General features: G+C 43.3%; 1 protein-coding gene across 2 annotated transcripts; it reads right to left on the reverse strand.

Moving 5' to 3' along the window:
• Positions 1-16,274, reverse strand: LOC106582800 (twinfilin-2). Of its 2 annotated transcripts, XM_014166237.2 has the most exons (9): positions 15,933-16,274; positions 5,957-6,135; positions 5,761-5,856; positions 5,525-5,629; positions 5,385-5,399; positions 4,600-4,725; positions 4,287-4,437; positions 1,294-1,415; positions 1-1,176 (listed from the first exon to the last, which is right to left on the reverse strand). In XM_014166237.2, the coding sequence occupies exons 1-9, from the start codon at positions 16,027-16,029 to the stop codon at positions 1,003-1,005; spliced, it is 1,065 nt and encodes a 354-aa protein (XP_014021712.1). In that variant the 5' UTR covers positions 16,030-16,274; the 3' UTR covers positions 1-1,002. The 2 variants fall into 2 exon arrangements, with proteins under 2 accessions (XP_014021712.1, XP_014021713.1); XM_014166238.2 differs by lacking the exon at positions 5,385-5,399.
• Positions 16,275-19,321: the final 3,047 nt, after the last annotated feature.

Here is a 19,321-nt window from a genome sequence, read left to right on the forward strand (position 1 = left end):
TAAAAACTATATTTTATTTGGAATTCCTCTCATTAGTATCATCTGTTTATAAAAACGTGTTTGATACAAAACATTTAGTAGCAACAGGCAAGGTATGGACAATACATTAGAAAGACAGGATTCTCCTGTATGTGACATTAGCAATAGAGAAACTTGGCTGAGGTATCTGTAAGACAACCCATTGGTCTTTAATTTCTGTCAGTCCATCTGTTTGTATGTGTAGGATGTTGTGTTTAAGAGTGACACGGAAAGACATTGAGAAAAATCAAGTGAAATCCTTAGTTTTATCCTATAGTTTAGGGTTTTCCAAACTTTTTTACTGGGGAACATCCCCCCCTCCCCCACGCACAAGCAAGCCACATCTACTTCTAAGGGCACAAGCAATGTTCATGAAATTTTGTTGGTTTAAAGCTTATTTCCCATAATTCTATACATTTTGTTATGGGGTGCAGAGAAAGTGTTGCCATTTTAAAACAAATTTCCTGCAATTCTACACATTCTGCCATTTCTTATGTGTGTTCATGTGATATCTGAGTGATTCAAAACATTACAACAAAATCAACGGGCTAAAAAAACCTAGATAAAAAAAACTTTGCTGACATGGCCTAGTTGATCTAAGCATTTCTAACAAGGTATACAGTAAATCGCTCTGAAAGGTCAAAACTGCTGATGCACTACCCAATATCGAAATTGCAGAGTAAGTTTAGAGTAAGTTGAAAGCCGGAGTGAGTTCCCCCTGCCGACCCCTCTTCTTCCCCATGCTTACCTTTCGCTCCCCCACAGTTTGGGAACCACTGCTATAGCTGATGTTCACGAATAGCACGTACATTATTGACACATTGTTAAAACACAAGCAAAGGCAGGGGAAAATAAAAATGACAGAAATCCCTCCATGTTCTTCTCCTTTTCCTTCTTCGTGGCCAAACAAGCAGCCAGAGGGCGTGGCAACAGGAGGAGGACTCAGGGAAGGGATGCCGAGACGACCAAGCTCTGTCCCTCTCTCTAGCTTTCCGGCCTGCTCTCCCTAGTCGCTGGGCCCTTGATGAGACGCTTGTTGCCTCTCTTCCCTGCTGGGCCACGAGGCTTGGCGAAGGCCTGCTTGAAGGCCTGCTGCTTAGGATGGACCTCATCATACAGGAACTCCTCTGTCAACTCATCCCCACTGTCAATCTCCATCTGTAAACAGACATAATAACACCGAGTAAATGCACACTTCCACACAGACACCAGAGCAGTATTGTAAAAACTCAAAGACCATATTGTGTATACAACATGTGCATTTCAACTGATTACCTTCTTGGCAACCTCCAGATGGTAATCCTTCTCCACCTCATCCAGCAGTCGACTCTTACAACTGGAGTACAGCATCCGCTCCTTAATGCTACAGCTGTACCCTGGCATGGAGTAGATGAACACTGAGAGGAAGAGAAAGAAGGCAAAGAAAAGATGGGTCGTTCCACCTCAAAAAGCACAAGAAAGAGAGTTGACACCCAATTGTTCTGCTCAGAACGAAATGATAGAAAAATAATTTGGGTTCTAACCCCTGGTTTCAAATGCTACATTTTTTTGCATTTGTGTCACAAATTCAATGCAAGATGTCACATATATTATAATTTTCACACATTTCCAAATCATCCTAAAGTAACTCAATGATGTTACTTATAGATTGTTTGGACATGAAGCGCGAAAATGCTATTATAGATACCATTCACTTGCGTTGGATTTGTGCCACAAATACAAAAAAGTTTGGATCCCCATTAGCTTTTGCATCTATTCTTCTTGGGATCCACAAAAAAAAAATGATACACTGATAGATAAGGACATTCACACAAGGTAAACAAAACATAGGTTGCTGTCATACCTTGTCTATAGACTGCTTACAGGGTAAGGAACCCAATATGTAATTTTGTAATTTGGGTGAACTATCCCTTTAATACCTAATTGCAGGAACAGCACCACCTAGTGGTCAGAACCTGGCAATATCAGGATGTATGATGGGACATACACCTAACAACGTCAATGTCTAATTTCTCTAAACAGGGAAAACAAAGCATCACAAAATTCACTGAGAATACATTACAAAGGATGGAAAAACAGTACTCCAAGCCGCAGCTGCATACTACTTGTCAGACATATAGAACTGATACTATATACTAAACTCAGCAAAAAAAGAAATGTCCTCTCACTGTCAACTGCGTTTATTTTCAGCAAACTTAACATGTGTAAATATTTGTCTGAACATAACAAAAATCAACAACTGAGACATAAACTGAACAAGTTTCACAGACATGTGACTAACAGAAATGTAATAATGTGTCCCTGAACAAAGGGGGGGTCAAAATCAAAAGTTACAGTCAGTATCTGGTGTGGCCACCGGCTGCATTAAGTACTGCAGTGCATCTCCTCCTCATGGACTGCACCAGATTTGCCAGTTATTGCTGTGAGATGTTACCCTACTCTTCCACCAAGGCACCTGCAAGTTCCCGGACATTTCTGGGGGGAATGTCCCTAGCCCTCACCCTCCAATCCAACAGGTCCCAGATGTGCTCAATGGGATTGAGATCCGGGCTCTTCGCTGGCCATGGCAGAACACTGACATTCCTGTCTTGCAGGAAATCACGCACAGAATGAGCAGTATGGCTGGTGGCATTGTCATGCTGGAGGGTCATGTCAGGATGAACCTGCAGGAAGGGTACCACATGAGGGAGGAGGATGTCTTCCCTGTAATGCACAGCGTTGAGATTGCCTGCAATGACAACAAGCTCAGTCCGATGATGCTGTGACACGCCGCCCCAGACCATGACGGACCCTCCACCTCCAAATCGATCCCGCTCCAGAGTACAGGCCTCGGTGTAACGCTCATTCCTTCGACGATAAACGCAAATCCGACCATCACCCCTGGTGAGACAAAACCGCGACTCGTCAGTGAAGAGCACCTTTTGCCAGTCCTGTCTGGTCCAACGACTGTGGGTTTGTGCTCATAGGCAACATTGTTGCCGGTGATGTCTGGTGAGGACCTGCCTTACAACAGGCCTACAAGTCCTCAGTCCAGCCTCTGCCAGCCTATTGCGCACAGTCTGAGCACTGATGGAGGGATTGTGCATTCCTGGTGTAACTCGGGCAGTTGTTGTTGCCATCCTTTACCTGTCCTGCAGGTGTGATGTTCAGATGTACCAATCCTGTGCAGGTGTTGTTACACGTGGTCTGCCACTGCGAGGACGATCAGCTGTCCGTCCTGTCTCAGGCGTCTCACAGTACAGACATTGCAATTTATTGCCCTGGCCACATCTGCAGTCCTCATGCCTCCTTGCAGCATGCCTAAGGCACGTTCACGCAGATGAGCAGGGACCCTGGGCATCTTTCTTTTGGTGTTTTTCAGAGTCAGTAGAAAGGCCTCTTTAGTGTCCTAAGTTTTCATAACTGTGGCCATAATTGCCTACCATCTGTAAGCTGTCAGTGTCTTAACGACCATTCCACAGATGCATGTTCGTGAATTGTATATGGTTCATTGAACGAGCATGGGAAACAGTGTTAAAACCCTTTACAATGAAGATCTGTGAAGTTATTTGGATTTCTACGAATTAGCTTTGAAAGACAGGGTCTTGAAAAAGGGACGTTTCTTTTTTTGCTGAGTTTAATTGTTGGGATGGGATTTTGATGGGGTGTGGTGGGTCTATGGATGGCTTTTGTCAATTTATTTGTATTCCTCATGTCTTACTCATTGTTAGAAAAAAGTTGGGTCCAAATCAGATGTTAGGTACTATATTTATTGAATATGATATGAATCTTAGAAATTAAAATGGCCAATTTGGGTGCAATCAATTACCTTCATTTCTCAAAGAACAAATTATATTTCAACAAAATAATGTTGCAGTAATGCTAATCATATCTGTTTCTAACTACAGAAAAGATTTCAGAACAATCTGAGATGGTGGGTGTCATGGCTTGCAGAAATGACATGGAACAACCGAGATATATTTTTGCATTCTAATAGGAGATTGGACCGGCTGTAGGATTGGCCCTCATTGATGTGCTCTCTGTCACCTGGAGTTGCATGTCAAATGGTCCAGGACAACAAAAGCACAAAAGGACAATGCCCAAGCACTAATCAGCCCTTCATCCCTCTGAGGGGCCAAAATGTATAACTCTGTTACAGTCTCCAGAGGACTGACTGTTGAATGTGTGATAGAACAATCCTATAGTATCCATGTTTGGTATCTATGTGAAACTTGTTCACTGAGGATAACTCTGATGCTATCTATATGGATGTATGAGCTCAGACTGACCAACAGATTCCAAGTAGTCCCCTTCATGAGAGTGTTTATAGAGGAAGAAGTGATATCTGGGCGTATCCGTGGGAACCCTGCAAGGCAGCTCACTGGTCTCTGTCGGGTCGGAATGGACCAGCTCTATAGTCTCTTTCTCTGTGTCCAACTTCTGCAACACACAAATATAACACATCTACCACTGAGATGACTGTGTATGGCTCAGTCAGTGTGCTTTGGGTCAGAATACATTGGTCAGTCATGGTGAGAATGTGGCCGCTAGAGATATCAATATTTGTATTTGGTTGGCTAATGGCATTTCTATATGGCTCACCAGCTGTATGTAGTTGATGCTTTTCTGTGCGAGTTGTTGTAGAGCCTGTTTGGCTTCCTCCTGCAGTGGGAAAGCAAGGCCCTGCAGTGTTTGGTGCTTACTCTCCACACTGGTCTCTGTTTTCACCTGCAGGGGTCAGCATACACACTAAATGAGACACCCACGTCATTGCTTGAATGATAATGCAGGGTGACCAAGGTCAGACACAGAATAAAAGACGGTAGTGTTCACATACCTACACAACACATGGGTGTGTAAGGCTCTCTCTCTCCCTCTGCCTCTCTCTCTCTCTCTCTCTCTCTCTCTCTCTCTCTCTCTCTCTCTCTCTCTCTCTCCCTGTCTCCCCCTATCTCTCTCCCTCTCTCTCTCTCTCTCTCCACTATCTTTCTCTCCCCCTCTCTCTCTCCCCCCTCTCTCTCCCTCTCCCTCACTCTCTTTCTCTCTCCCCCTCACTCTCCACCTCTCTCTCCCTCTCCCTCTCCAAAGAGGAGGCTAGAGTTATTAATTCCCCTCAAATAATGTTAATCTTGAATTTGGTTTACAATCATTGTTAAAGTTGATACATTCCATTATTTGGGCTGGTGGTTTTTAGTATACTAGGATTAGCAGTTTTCTGTATCCCAGTTGCCAATCATGCAGGGTGACTGTAAAAAGCATGGTCATTATTTAAGGGGAATGTGTGAGCCTCTTTATCTTAACTAACGGGGAAATTCACCGTTCTGTCCTCAGTTTGTGAAAACACACATGGTCACACAGACACAAGCATGCATGTCATAATAACTCACCTGCTTAACCCTTCCCTAGAAAAGTAACGACAACGAATCGTTAGAAACTGAGACACTGGGTGAATACTGTACACATACACTGTGACTGCAATAAGCTGTGGGGTTGACGACATCACTGTAGGCGATGTTTGTCCCCTCACCTCGTTGATTTTGATTCTCCGCAGCTCCTGTTCAGCAGCTGTGAGTGGGGCAGGGCCAGAGCTGGAGGACACGTGACGCTGGTAGCCCTCGAGACAGATGTCCTCCTAGTGAGAGCAAATAAGAGGCCAGTCATTCAGGAAAGGCTGAGAGCCAACAGTTCTAGCCTCATCATTAGTCATGTGAGACAGAATAACCAAGATGACGTCAAAGGGGTTTCAAATGGCTTCTACTGTACCTCCACTGTGCCAAACATCTCATCCTTCACATGACCACCACCAAACTCTTTCTTCACTGTGGCACGGGTGGCAGCGTACAGCATCTTCTGTCTCACCTGCAGTGGACATCAATGGGTGAATGAGACATGGATCAGTGAAATGTGTTTGCTGTGAACATGAGAATATGTGTGTTGCACAGGTGCAACTTGCACGTACTGGAGATTGGTCAGGAGACCAGGAGATGAAGATCCACTCGTATCCCTGGGCATTCTGGGAGTCGAGGCGGTACAGGATGTAGCAAGGCTCCTGGTCGTCCAGCAGAGGAAGTAGGAAGTGGTCATAGTCCTGGTCCCAGCTCTGTGTCGGCTCTCTGAACGCCCCAAGCACCAGCTGCTCTGAAAAAACAGAGCACAACTCATTACACACCTTGACCCATGCTTCAACCTTTATTATTCAGCTACACACACACACACACCCTTCATCTCTTTCACTTCATGCACTCTTCTGGGGCTCATCTTTCAACCCCTCTCGTGCTTTTTGTCAACACTTTGCTTAAATTAGCCTCAACACCTCAATGAACTATTCATCAGGTGTCGGGATCTAGGATATTAATCTCACTGGTGTATGGAGACCAGCCATTGAGTTGAAACTGTCACTGATGGACAGTGGCCTTGCAGTCCTGTCCTCGATGGCAGTTTTAGCAAATCCTCTCTCAATAATGTTTATAACATCTGAAAAGAGTGTCACGAAATGATCCAGGGTCACTTAGTTTGGCATGCACAACAACAGAGGAGCTTCTGTGTTTAAAATGTGATCCGTTGGTGGTATTTACTAGAAATCTTTCACTAATTGCTAGGACTATCAAATGAGGTCACAGACAAGAATGCACACATACACTCACGAAGAATAACGTAACAACATCCAACCACAAACAGAGGATCAAAACATGAAGGCAAGTGCACACATGCCCATTCTTCAACCTGCATACACACATAGACCAAAAGTCCAATGTCCTTGAGGGGTGCAGGGGGATTTCTTGACCATCTATCACTGCAGTTGCTATTCTGAGCCCCAACGCATTCCAACTATCAGCACAGACACATACTTTCCATCAGCCAGTCACACACACGCACGTTTTGTTCTTCTATCCTCATGGGGACATAAAATGTATTTCCATTCCAAATCCTAGTTTCCCTAACCCCTGACCCAAACCCTAAACCCTTATTTTAACCCTAAATTAACCCTAAACTAAAAATACCCTTTGTCCTCATGGGAACGTGGGAAATGTCCCCATGAGATAGAATTTTCCTTGTTTAACTATCCTTGTACGGACTATTGGGGATTTTAGATTGTGGAACCAACCCCCACACCGATACCCCCCCCCCCCACACACATATATATTTTGTCATATTGCTGAGAGTTGTCTGAGGATAGTATTGAGTGACCAGCTACTAAGGACCAGTGTTGTAGGACTCGAGATCTCGAGTCCAGTCTCGAGACCACATATTAAGTGTCTCGGGCTTGTCTCGGTGTCGGATACATTTATACTTGGTCTTAAATCGGTCTCGGACAGTGAGGACACATCATTTCTTCCTGAGACCAGCGGAGAAAAAAACTAAATTATCCTCTTCCATTCAGTCAGCTCATAAAACTGCTTCGCCAGGTCAAATATATACACTTATTGAAAGATGAATCTATTACAGACATGTTTGGCAGTGGCAAACCTATAGGCCTTCAGTGTGTGACACGTTCGTGATTCTGAAAGGACAGCAACCGTAATACCAGCTCACTCATGTAGTGAGTAATGCACTTGTTGTAAAACCCAAAGGACCAGTGGTGTAGTGGAGGGTATAGGCAGGTATACGCTGTATACCCAATTTGTTTTCAATGGGCACTTCTTAATCCCTACTGGTGTTTATCAAAGTAGTGTAGTAGAGGCAGTGGCGACCCATCATTCGGGGCAGAGACCCACTTGTTTTGCATGTTATTTTGGCATTAATACGTGTCACATATCAGTTTGCAAACAATATCAAAAAATGTAATCATAATTTAGTTAATAAAGCCACATACAAACATGGTCTCTTTTTTGTTTTCTTGAGTAAGGCAGCTCCAAAATGCAGGTGGGTAGGGGTTGGTAATGTTCTCTAGTTGCACCGGGATTGGCTCAGTGTTCTGTCACTCATGGGGACACTAAGTCACCACAAAATCTACGGGTAGAGCTAAAAAATTCAAGCCCCTTAGGTGCTACCATAGAGTTACATTAGCAGTGTCCATCCAAAAAGGCTCAAGGTCATTGGCCACAGATAAAATGACGTCAAATCACGTTATATCTACCGTGATTTGATTGTACTGATCATGTCAACATCATATTTTCATAATCTTATCTAGCAAGCTAGCAGTCGTCATCATGAATCAAGTTGACAATCTACTGGCAAATCCTTTTCAATCCTTGTCATATGAAAATAAATAATGAAGAGAAATTAATAATAAAACGTATCAGTGCTCATCGGCCATTGGACATCAACATTACAAAATGAAATTGCAAAATCAATAATGAGTGGTTTGGAAGGAATCAGTGGCTAACTGCAAGCATTGCAAAGCAATCACTAGCCTGCTATTCAGTGGAATGGGTGTTTGGTCCAAGTCTGGGTTTAAGGGTCTCTTTTCCAAACTTAAAAGGATAAAGATTTAACATTGGCCATGCTGTCAATCCAGCATGACTTCTGCCACGCTCAAAACAACTGGAAACTTGGAAGTGGGAAATCTCAGACTTCAGTCAGTTCAAGCCAACTGAGAACTCTGAAAAAATTTTGCTCCGAATAGGAATATAACTTTTGAATGGTCATCCAACTCGGAATTGCAAGTCGGGAACCTGGGCCTCTTTCTAGAGCTCTGACCTGAAGATCACTGACGTCATCATGATTCGACCTTGTTTTTTTTCTCAAGTTCCCAGTTGAATGCCAGACTTTGATGACAAAATTTGCCCACGAAGGACTGCCGCGCCACCTTCCTGTTCAAGTGAGCACAGCACAACAAGGTAAGTCCAAAAATGTATTGCATGCTGCTGCATAAATTATGTAATATTCCAGGGAGATATGTATACTGTAGCTAAGAAAGTAATACTAAGTGTATGTTGAGTAGTAAGCTGTTAGTATCCCATGTGCCTCTACCTAATAATCTGGTCCCTTTGCCCTTTAGCTTACTATTCTTACTTGGTGGTGCACATGTAGCCTATAGCTTGTTTTAGAGAAATGTAATAATCAAATATATTTATCCTACGGTTCTTACTTGGTGTACAGGGAGAATACTGTAAGAAAGGCCCATGTTCCGAATTCTGTCGTAGTACATTTCAAAAGTGCTGAACATATAGTTAAATTGACCAAGTCCATCCTAGCGCGCTCATGTCTTAATCAAAATTACGGATTGCCTCTTATCCACTTGTCGTCTCCTTATGCCATAGTTTGTACATCTCAATTGTCATTAGAAACCACATTTGTTTAAGCAAGTCAGCCATATCCGCTATGTTTTTTTAAATGCAGTAAATGAGGTTGAATGAACTGTTTCGCTGTCAGACAAGGCTCCGCTGATATCCAGGTGTAGCAGTGGTAAATTATTGGGACTGCTGTTGAGACTCTGCTGTTGGGACAGCTTTATGTGTAGGCCCAAACAGTTTGTGGCCACCGTTTGTCACCCTTATAGTGCAATGAACCTATTGTTTAGTGTTGTGGCTTTGCCGGCATGCATAATTATTTTTGAGTTTGCCTCACCAAGATTTACATGCTAAAATAACCAATGAGTGGAGGTATACGACTTATCAATGATGTAGTACAGTAGAGAAATCATGCACAAAGTAGCCTACACAATCGCAAAGTATGTGAAATATATTCACATGCGCGACACACACATAGCCTAGTTTCAGTGGAATATCATCTGCAGGCAGCAAGAGTATGCAGCTCTCAACTGGTTTTGGCATGAAGCAGCTCACAGAAGAATGACATCAGTAGCCGGTAGGGTAGGAAAGACATTTCAATTTATGATATCTACCAGTAAATGCTAACTAAGGAAACAATGGGTATGCAAACCAGGTATTGAAAAAGTGTATTCTGAAGTGTTGGTTAGGCTATTTGTGATGCACAATTGTCATTATGCGCTGTTTGCATCAGGGGGCGTATACAGTACATACATGGATAGGCCTGGGTGGACACTGGGGAGCCGGGCCCTGATAGGCCCACCCAATCTGAAACAAGATATGAAACAAACAGACAATCCTAATATCTGTAAAAAAAAAAAAAAATCCCAGTTAATGCTACAAAACCAAATTTATAAAAGGTTTTAAAAATAGGTTATATTTGTCTCAATGTTCCAACACTAAGGCATTGTTGGCAGAATAGATGTATGGAGTTCAATGCATGATTAATATAATTCACCAATACATTGCTATCAGGTTGTAAATCACAGCTGGCCTGGTACATTGTTTGCTGCCTCCATTCGGGATGCACTGTTTCAGTTTCAATGACTCAATATTCTGGACAAAAACGGACGAATGTAACTAAGGCTGGGAATGTCAATACAGTCAAAATAGCAAGGGCAATGATCACAAGTCAGTCATAACGTAGATAATAGGCTAGCGTATCTATTTATGTAGCAAGCTAAAAACACGGAGCCTAACGTTAGCTAGATAGTTGGCTAGGAGGATGTCATGTCATGCCATTGGAGGAGTGGGTGAGTAACTGACTTTTTCCCCTCATGTAGTTTTTCGGTGACTATACACAGCTAGAGATGCAGATGTCATTTGGTTAGCTAGCAAGAACTTGAGCTACTGTTATCCAGTTAGCATATCTCTTGCGTTCGCAAATTCACTCTGGCTATCTACCACTCTGGCTATCTACTCCGATATCAGAGCACTCTTGTCTGAGTGTGCCAGAGTGCAGAAATACTGATGAATTTACGAATGCGCAACACCCACTGAATATGACCAGTGTCAGTAAACATAGGCAAAAAAAGGTAATAGTTAGTCAAGAACGCTCCAGATAACATGTAAACAGCCTAACCAGCTCTGCTACAAGAGTAAAATAGTCAGAGTGAGGTGTTCTCTTATTTGTGTGTGGATGTAGCTAGCTAGCAAACTAGCCAACTTTAGCCAGTTAGCTTGGGTGCTTGGTTGGGACAAGCATGTATTGGCAGGCAAGCTGCAGAAAGATGAGGAGGCTACAGTTCCCCATCGTTTATCAGTGCAATTTTGACAGCCAACTAGCTGAAAAAGTTTGAGAGAGTTTATCTAATGTTCCTTCGTTAGATTTGAGCTCATCTTGCTGATGTTGTTGTTGATGTGCATAACTGAGGCAGAGAGAGCCTACCTTTTCATGGTTGTTTGATCAATATAACTGTGAAGTTCCCAAATGTAAGATGTTTATATATTTGCAGAAATCCATTCAGGTGTATTTTGTGGCTTTTGGCGAATGCGTTCTAATGATCTAAAGCCATGCTGTTGCTACTACCTGTGAACACACAGTTCAGTTCAAAGTAAATGATGGCAGGCCCATGTGGCAAAAGCCTACTGTGGCTCTGATTGGCTATAATGCATCGGTCTGTGTAGACTCCGGTCCTGGACAAGACATGTTTATATTCGGTTTTATTTACTGCAGTGTCTATTAGTTGTCCAAACGCATGGCCACTTTCCCACTCTATATTGCTATAGAGTTTTCACAAATGCCTTAGTATACATAATTCCCAAACATTCTAAGAATTTATGAAAACGTGAAAATTACCATTTAAGTGGTTGTTTATTCAAATTTTGTCATATTCTTCCTGGGGGGTGTATATGAACATATTTGAATAAGATTCATGTTGCTAAAATGCTGTCAGTTTCACTTTAAATGCAACAATGTTTCACACACAAGTTATTTTCAAAGAGATGGCTAACAACAGCAAGTGCGCTGCAAAAAAACCTACAGTTCCACTCACCACACGATAATCATTTGAAACGTAACTTTTTGTTGAAAGTTATTCTTGAAAAGGGAGAAGCTAACAAATTAGCAACAACATCCTCTTTGATAACGCCTGCTGCAGCCGCTGCAAACTAGCTGACAACAAAAGCTAGCTAGCTATCTAGGTAGACTGTGGGAAAACTACTGCTCGCTATCGCGCAGTGACCTGTTGGCCTTCAAGAACGTAGAAGTTTGCGTACATTTTTGTAAAAATGGTCCCACACATTAAGTCAAAATGTGATTGGTTGATTCCACTGTCACTCCAAAATGGTGCCCTAATACCTACAGTAGATAAAGATACCTTTATCTACTGTAGCTTCTGATGGCCTAGCCAATGGCTGACTTAGCTAACTAGATTTATCTCCCCAGAGACCAGCAAAGAAAAATCCTGACTGGATATTTTTTTCTCTTCAGTGTTACTGTTTCCTTCCCAAGCACAAATGGAGGAGATTAAATCAGAACACCATTGAAAATAATAATCGAATAATATTTTTTTTTAAAAACCTTACAAGCGGACTACACCGCTCGCGTCGCGTGCATTGCAAAATAAAATACATTTAGAAATCTAAATTATTCAATTGTTGCACCCACACTACTCACTCGCGTCAACGAGCGTCTGCGTTGCCAAGGGCTAAAATAGAAGTCAGTTCTATTTGTGACGCAGATCGCGCTGCAAGTCCTGCCTCTCCCATCTACTCATTGGTTTATGGAAGCAGGTACCCACGTGGCATCTCCTCATTGGTTATAACCACGTGGGTGACTGAAAGACGAACGAGGTCGGTGGTGGTAATGCACCTAATTTATGAAAGTTGCCAATCGCAATATAAAGTCAAGAGAAGAAAAAGCCTGGAAGGAGGAGAGATGACTAGAAACGATTCGGTTGAACGGTTTTCTGTGTGGATTAATTGGCGGAGTAGAGGACGTTGTGCATTTCAGGTAAAATAACAACTAAATGTTTATATCCCAGGACAAATTATCTAGTAACAGCAAGCTAGCTAAATAGGACAAATTAGCTAGCAAGTGCAAGCTAGCTAGCTAAATTGCCATAAATGTTTAATGCTTTTCGATCTGTCCCGTGTCGTGATCGAGTTTGGTGTGGGGGGACAAAATAAATGTATGCACGATGGCGCACACGCGCAGCCGGTTTGGGTTCCGTGTTAGCCCTTCTCTGAAGGCACAGAAGGCCCATTGTTCCCCACTGTGTTTGGGTTAGTAATTTTCCCTCAGCATGCATTTTTCTGAAGAATCCATACATTGTTCTGAAATATGAACACATAAATACTGGACATTTTTTACTCTTATTATGGTGATGATTTGACAAAATTACAATCATGGTCTTGAATTGGGCTCGCATTTTTCTGGTCTCGGTCTTCACTCGGTCTTGGACCCCTTGTCCCCCTCCCCATCTCGGTCTTGACTCGGTCTCGGCCCCCTCCGGTCTTGGTCTTGACTCGGACTTGATTTGCTCTGGTCTTGGTCTTGAATCGGTCTCGCTTTAGGTGGTCTCGAACACAACACTGCTAAGGATACCAGACTACTGAGAGAACATGTGACCTATGAAACCAGTCAATGAAATAACAGAAACACAAATGACATACTTAGCCAGCGCACAGGGTGACGACAATGTAAGATATTCTCTTTCAACATCGGCATAAAAATATGAGTGAACACCGGGATACAACATGGTACCTACCACTCCATGTATGCCTATCAGCCGATTAGCCCAGTGACAGCCCCAAAAAGCCCAATAGCCCAGTAACAGCCCCAAAAAGCCCAATAGCCCAGTAACAGCCCCAAAGAGCTTAATAGCCCAGTAACAGCCCCAAAGAGCCTAATAGCCCAGTGACAGCCCCAAAGAGCCTAATAGCCCAGTAACAGCCCCAAAGAGCCTAATAGCCCAGTGACAGCCCCAAAGAGCCTAATAGCCCAGTGACAGCCCCAAAGAGCCCAATAGCCCAGTGACAGCCCCAAAGAGCCCAATAGCCCAGTGACAGCCCCAAAGAGCCCAATAGCCCAGTGACAGCCCCAAAGAGCCCAATAGCCCAGTGACAGCCCCAAAGAGCCCAATAGCCCAGTGACAGCCCCAAAAAGCCCAATAGCCCAGTGACAGCCCCAAAGAGCCCAATAGCCCAGTGACAGCCCCAAAAAGCCCAATAGCCCAGTGACAGCCCCAAAAAGCCCAATAGCCCAGTGACAGCCCCAAAAAGCCCAATAGCCCAGTGACAGCCCCAAAAAGCCCAATAGCCCAGTGACAGCCCCAAAAAGCCCAATAGCCCAGTGACAGACCCAAAAAGCCCAATAGCCAAGTGACAGCCCCAAAAAGCCCAATAACCCAGTAACAGCCCCAAAAAGCAGCAGACAGACAGGAGACCTCAAACAGGATATAAAAAACTGTCCAGAAAAACTTTTAAGACAGTGTCACTGTACCCCTCTTGCATACTGGGCTCCTGAGTGGGCAGCGGTCTAAGGCACTGCATCTCAGTGCAAGAGGCGTCACTACAGTCTCTGGTTGGATTCCAGGCTGTATTACATCCGGCCGTGATTGGGAGTCCCATAGGGCGGCACACACTTATTTACAATGACGGGTTTGGCCGTCATTGTAAATAAGAATTTGTTCTTAACTGACTTGCCTAGTTAAATAAAGGGGAAATAAAAATAAATAAAAAATCCTTGCCTGACTGTTGGCCCATAGGCCTCCTGGAAACAAGCCCAGACATCAGAGTCTAGACACAGCCCTTAAACTACCCAGAGACAACCCAAAAAAGAGCCAGACACCACATCCATATCAGTCAGAAAGTCTCAGATGACTACAATATGACAAATGGCCCAGATAGAGTGTCAGTAGGCCCAGACAAGATGTCCCAAACAAAATGTAAACATCCCAGATGTACATCATGAAATGTCCTGTTGCCTCATGGTCTGTTTCACACATGCACAGTCTGGCACATAGAATGAATGCCTTTCACACAGCTAATGAACAGCTGCACTACCTACATGGTAATTCTTATTGGAAAACAAATCATGATGTCTAATGAATGTTATATTTATTGATTGCACCTCAGGTGCTGAGGTGCAATCAACAGGTGTTGTCATGGGCATCATTAGACAGTGAGTCCAATGAGGGCTCAGATCATATTTTCCATAACCCTTCTGAATGAGAGTTCAATGTAACTTCATATCTCAACTGGATCATATAAACCTTGACAACATGCCGACCATTACAAAGTTGAGTAAAGCTGTCAGTCTCTCTTGCAATCCCTTTCATCAGACATCATCTGACCAAACACACGTGGCCACAGTTACCCAACACATTGTGAAATGTTTGTTTTTTGTTCAACTCAATGACATCTCCATTAACATCATACACACAATTTAGGGACTGAACAGCAGAACAACAAACAACATACCAGGCGGTGTCAGAGGAAGGCCTAAAGAATTGCCAAAGCCTTCAGCCACCCAAGCCAAAGACGGTTTACTCTGCTACCATCGGGCAAACAGTACCAGAGCATCATCTCTCGGACCTGTAGGCTCCGAGACAGCTTCTACCCCCAAGCCATAAGACAGCTATATTGTTAATCAAATGGTTACCCGTCTATCTGTATTGACCCTACCTGTGCACACTCACAATACTATACACTCGCATACACTACACTGGCACTCTCACACAAACTCACACACACATACCGACACCGCACACACACACACACACACACACACGTGCGCGGCTGCTGTTCTTTCTTTTACTGTTATTATTATCTATCCTGATGCCTAGTCACTTTACCCTGCCTTGTACATATCTACCTCAAATACCTTGTACCTCTGCACAGTGATATGGTACTTCCTGTATATAGCTTCATTCTTGTGTATTTTATTGAGTTACTATTTTTAACTCTGCATCATTGGGAAGGGCCTGTAAGTAAGCCTTTCACGGGAAAGTCTACACCTGTTGCATTCGGCGCATGTGACAAATAAAATTTGATTCGATTTTTGGGTTAACTCTCACACACACCTTCACAAATACACACATCCTAATACAAACACACAGTTAGAACAATTGAATCACATAATAGGTTAAATAATTAAAGTTATCAATTTAATATAGATCTTATGTCAACTCTGCCTGACCAAGATCCCTCCAGTCCTGCCAAGATCCCTCCCTCCCGCCCCTGGCTCCTGACCCAACCACTGTCCCCTGGGTTACTCACCGTCCTGGATCCGCACCTGGATGAGGCGGACAGCTCCACCCCTTGCTCTGGCCAAGAACTCCCTTAGTTCCGGCGTCACAACAAGAACCAGAAACATTGTGGGTCAGCAAGAAGTCTGTCCCACCCTCCGGGTGCTATAGGGGCGAGGGGTTGAGAGACAGAGACGGTAGAGCCAAGCCAAGTCCCAGAGCGGACGGTGGAGATTCAGCCCAGACAAAGAGAGACACAATGAGATAACCTGTGGCAATAAAAGCGCTGATAAAGCCTGTCTAAGTGTCTGAAATCGCTGCGTGAGTGTATGAGGTCTTTGAGTGAGTGGGACAGTATGAGAGGGGGACACAGCTCGAGTAACTGGGGCAGGATCATGTGCGTTCAGAGAGGGAACCTGATCCCCTCTCTCCCAAATTTAGCTGCCACTGACTGTGCTCCCCACCCCCACCCCACCATGGTCTGCTTGAGAGACGAAAAAGTGACCCGAAAACCTTATAATCACACTCACCTGAGCCCCTGACCCAGTGACATTTCTGTTAAAGGGTTTTCAACTATGTTTAAATGTGATTTGGTGCACTGGAGTGAAGTGGTTGGAGGACTGAGGATTCCCATGACAAAGACTGACAAAGATATGTCTTTGGTGGACATGTATGGTATGTTTATGGCACACTGTCACAAGGGAACATTTGTGTTAATGCACAGTTAACAACAATGAAGAATAACAATGGTCCAAGTATTGAATCTAACGGAACACCCGTTAATTATATTTCTAAGTGATTGAACTTAATGCCCTCCTTTTGTAACACTGATTTCTATTATTACCTAGAAAACCATTTCCAAAGCCTTTGGGCAAACCCCAAGTATGTTCAGTTTATCTAAGAGAATGCGATACCAAGTAGACCAAAGGCCTTGGTCAAATCAATGAATATGACCCCTGTGACATAAACAGCTGTGCTAAGTTCAGCCGTGGCAGGCCATTCCCTGGTGCGTGGTTGTCTAATACCGAAAGGAATTCAGATCATGAAAGAATCCCATGAATATTAACAGCATTCTATCCCAGTTTATTTGCTACTGTATGTCTAGGATCCAGTTTTTTTTAAATGTATTGTTTAAACCAGATCAAAATGATCATGTGTTGACTGAAATCCTGTTCATTAATTGGAAGCGTTGACTGTCTTCTGAACACCTCAGCTCATGGATGGACCTATGAACGTCACAGTGTGTTCCGGCCATTTGAGTGTTCGTCTCTCCTGAGACACCTGCATGAACTCTCCACAGTGGTTTTAGGCATGTAACTAGTTAGTGGGGGTTTTTGGTCACCTTTTATAGAAGACGTCAAAGTGTGTGTTCTACTGAAAAGCTACACTAAATGGATTATCAGAAAATAAGAAGCCCCCTTGCATATTATTATGTTAGGTTTAAGTGTGAAAGTGAAACTGTTAAGTGAGTTTCTGATACAGGTGTTGTCAGACTCATGAGGTGCCATCAACAGTCAGGTTTTGTCATGAGTATCGTTAGACAGTTTTAATTGAACTATACACTGAATGGAAAAAACATTAGAAACACCTTCCTAATATTCAGGGCATGGACTCAAGGTGTCTAAAGTGTTCCACATGGATGCTGGCCAATGTTGGCTCCAATGCCCCCCACAGTTGTATCAAGTTGGCTGGATGTCCTTTGGGTGGCGGACCATTCTTGATACACATGGGAAACTGTTAAGTATGAAAAACCCAGCAGCATTGCAGTTCTTGAGACTCAAACGGGTGTGCCTGGCACCTACTACCTTACCTTGTACAAAGGCACTTAAATATTTTCTTGCCCATTCACCCTCAATGGCACACATACACAATCCATGTCTCAATTGTCTCAAGGCTTAAAAATATTTGTTTAACATGTCTCCTTCCCTTCATCTACACTGATTGACATGGATTTAACAGGTGACATCAATAAGCTTTCACCTGGTCAGTCTATGTCATGGAAAGAGCAGGTTTTTGTAATATTTTGTACATTTGTGTACATCCTCTTCTACTCCAGCAAATTCACTCACGCTCATCTCTTGAATGGGCCAGGAAGGATTTTGCTTTTGAATGACCGTTTCTTTTTTGTGGACTGTCAAAATCAAACCAAAGTATATAAGAGCGTTGTTGTAATAGAACCCAAGATCGTGTTAATTGTACATTTTAATTTCCCACTTCACAAGAACTCTTTTGTTGTTTGTTGCAGCAAACAGCTATAGTCAATTTCCACATCCGTGACGTCAAACCACAGCTTTCAGAGCATCGCCAATTGACATTGTTCAAAGGTAAACATGCTCCTTTCCAAGAAGACAGTGATAATGCAGTCTAATGTAAATCTTGTGGGTTTTTTATTTTTATCACCACTAGTAAGTTTGAGTTTCTCTGTGGGCACATGCATACTTGTATCTCATCTTTGGCCTATTAGCCTTACTTCAGGGGCATTCAGTAGACTTTTATGACTTGGTGGGTTAATCATTCCCATGTCCCTGCTTGCTTTGTCATACTTCCATAACTTCAGTAATGTGCGCCGCCCTTTGAGTGGCTGTGCAGGTATGGCGGGAGGGGCTATTGAATAATACGTGAAGGGTAGATTGTGCCAGAGGTAAAGCACTCCCTCCTGTAGATATGAACCCGTCAGTTGATACGAGTCTACAGACATACACACTTCACTGCAGGTAGTCTAGCAGTTAAAAGTATTGGGTCAATAACATAAAAGTCACCGGTTGAAATCCCCAAGCCGGCAAGGTAGGAGAAAAAAAATCTGCTGTTTTGCCCTTGAGCAAGACAGTTAACCTCCAACACCTGCTCGCCGGGCACCGATGTCGTGGACTTCAATTAAGGCAGCCCCCTGCACCTTTAGCGCAATTGACTAGATACAGTATCCCCTTTCACTTCCCATTAGAAATGTACTGTGCTAGTACATTATTTCACCAACTGTGCTAATGATGTGTTGTTCACTGACAGTGTATAGGTAGAAGTAATCTTGGTTAACCCAGAACTAAAGTCTCACGGAATTGGCCAGCTGCTCAATTAAGTTCTGGGTCCATACATGTTAAGGGATTCGTGAAATGCTATAACGAGGAGCGGAACTGAACCGAGGTACTCCACCCCCCCTCTGCAAGTAACGGGCCGAATGTTCCATACCCTTCAGAAGTTCGAAAGATAACACCTGCGAAATCATGATTTGTCCAAATAACCAGTGACGAAAAACCAGAACATAAAACCCACTGCTGCTCAAATCCTACGCATCCCATTCAGTCCCAACAGATTGTGCATGTAAACTGAGAATCTTTTCCACATGAGATTATGGTAGAACCTGTTTAGGAACATAAACAGAACACACATTTCACCATTCATTCACACACAGAAGTCAGACACTTG

Source organism: Salmo salar, chromosome ssa22 (genome assembly GCF_905237065.1).
Source record: "Salmo salar chromosome ssa22, Ssal_v3.1, whole genome shotgun sequence".
Taxonomy (NCBI): Eukaryota; Metazoa; Chordata; class Actinopteri; order Salmoniformes; family Salmonidae; genus Salmo; species Salmo salar.

Excerpts from the sequence above, each read along its gene's own strand:
- LOC106582800 (XM_014166237.2), bottom strand. The coding sequence starts at position 16,029 with ATGTTTCTGGTTCTTGTTGTGACGCCGGAACTAAGGGAGTTCTTGGCC. Across the intron at positions 6,136-15,932 it reads CCAGGTGCGGATCCAGGACG|AGCAGCTGGTGCTTGGGGCG; the intron begins GTGAGTAACCCA and ends CTGTTTTTTCAG. Across the intron at positions 1,416-4,286 it reads GGACTACTTGGAATCTGTTG|TGTTCATCTACTCCATGCCA; the intron begins GTCAGTCTGAGC and ends TCTTCCTCTCAG.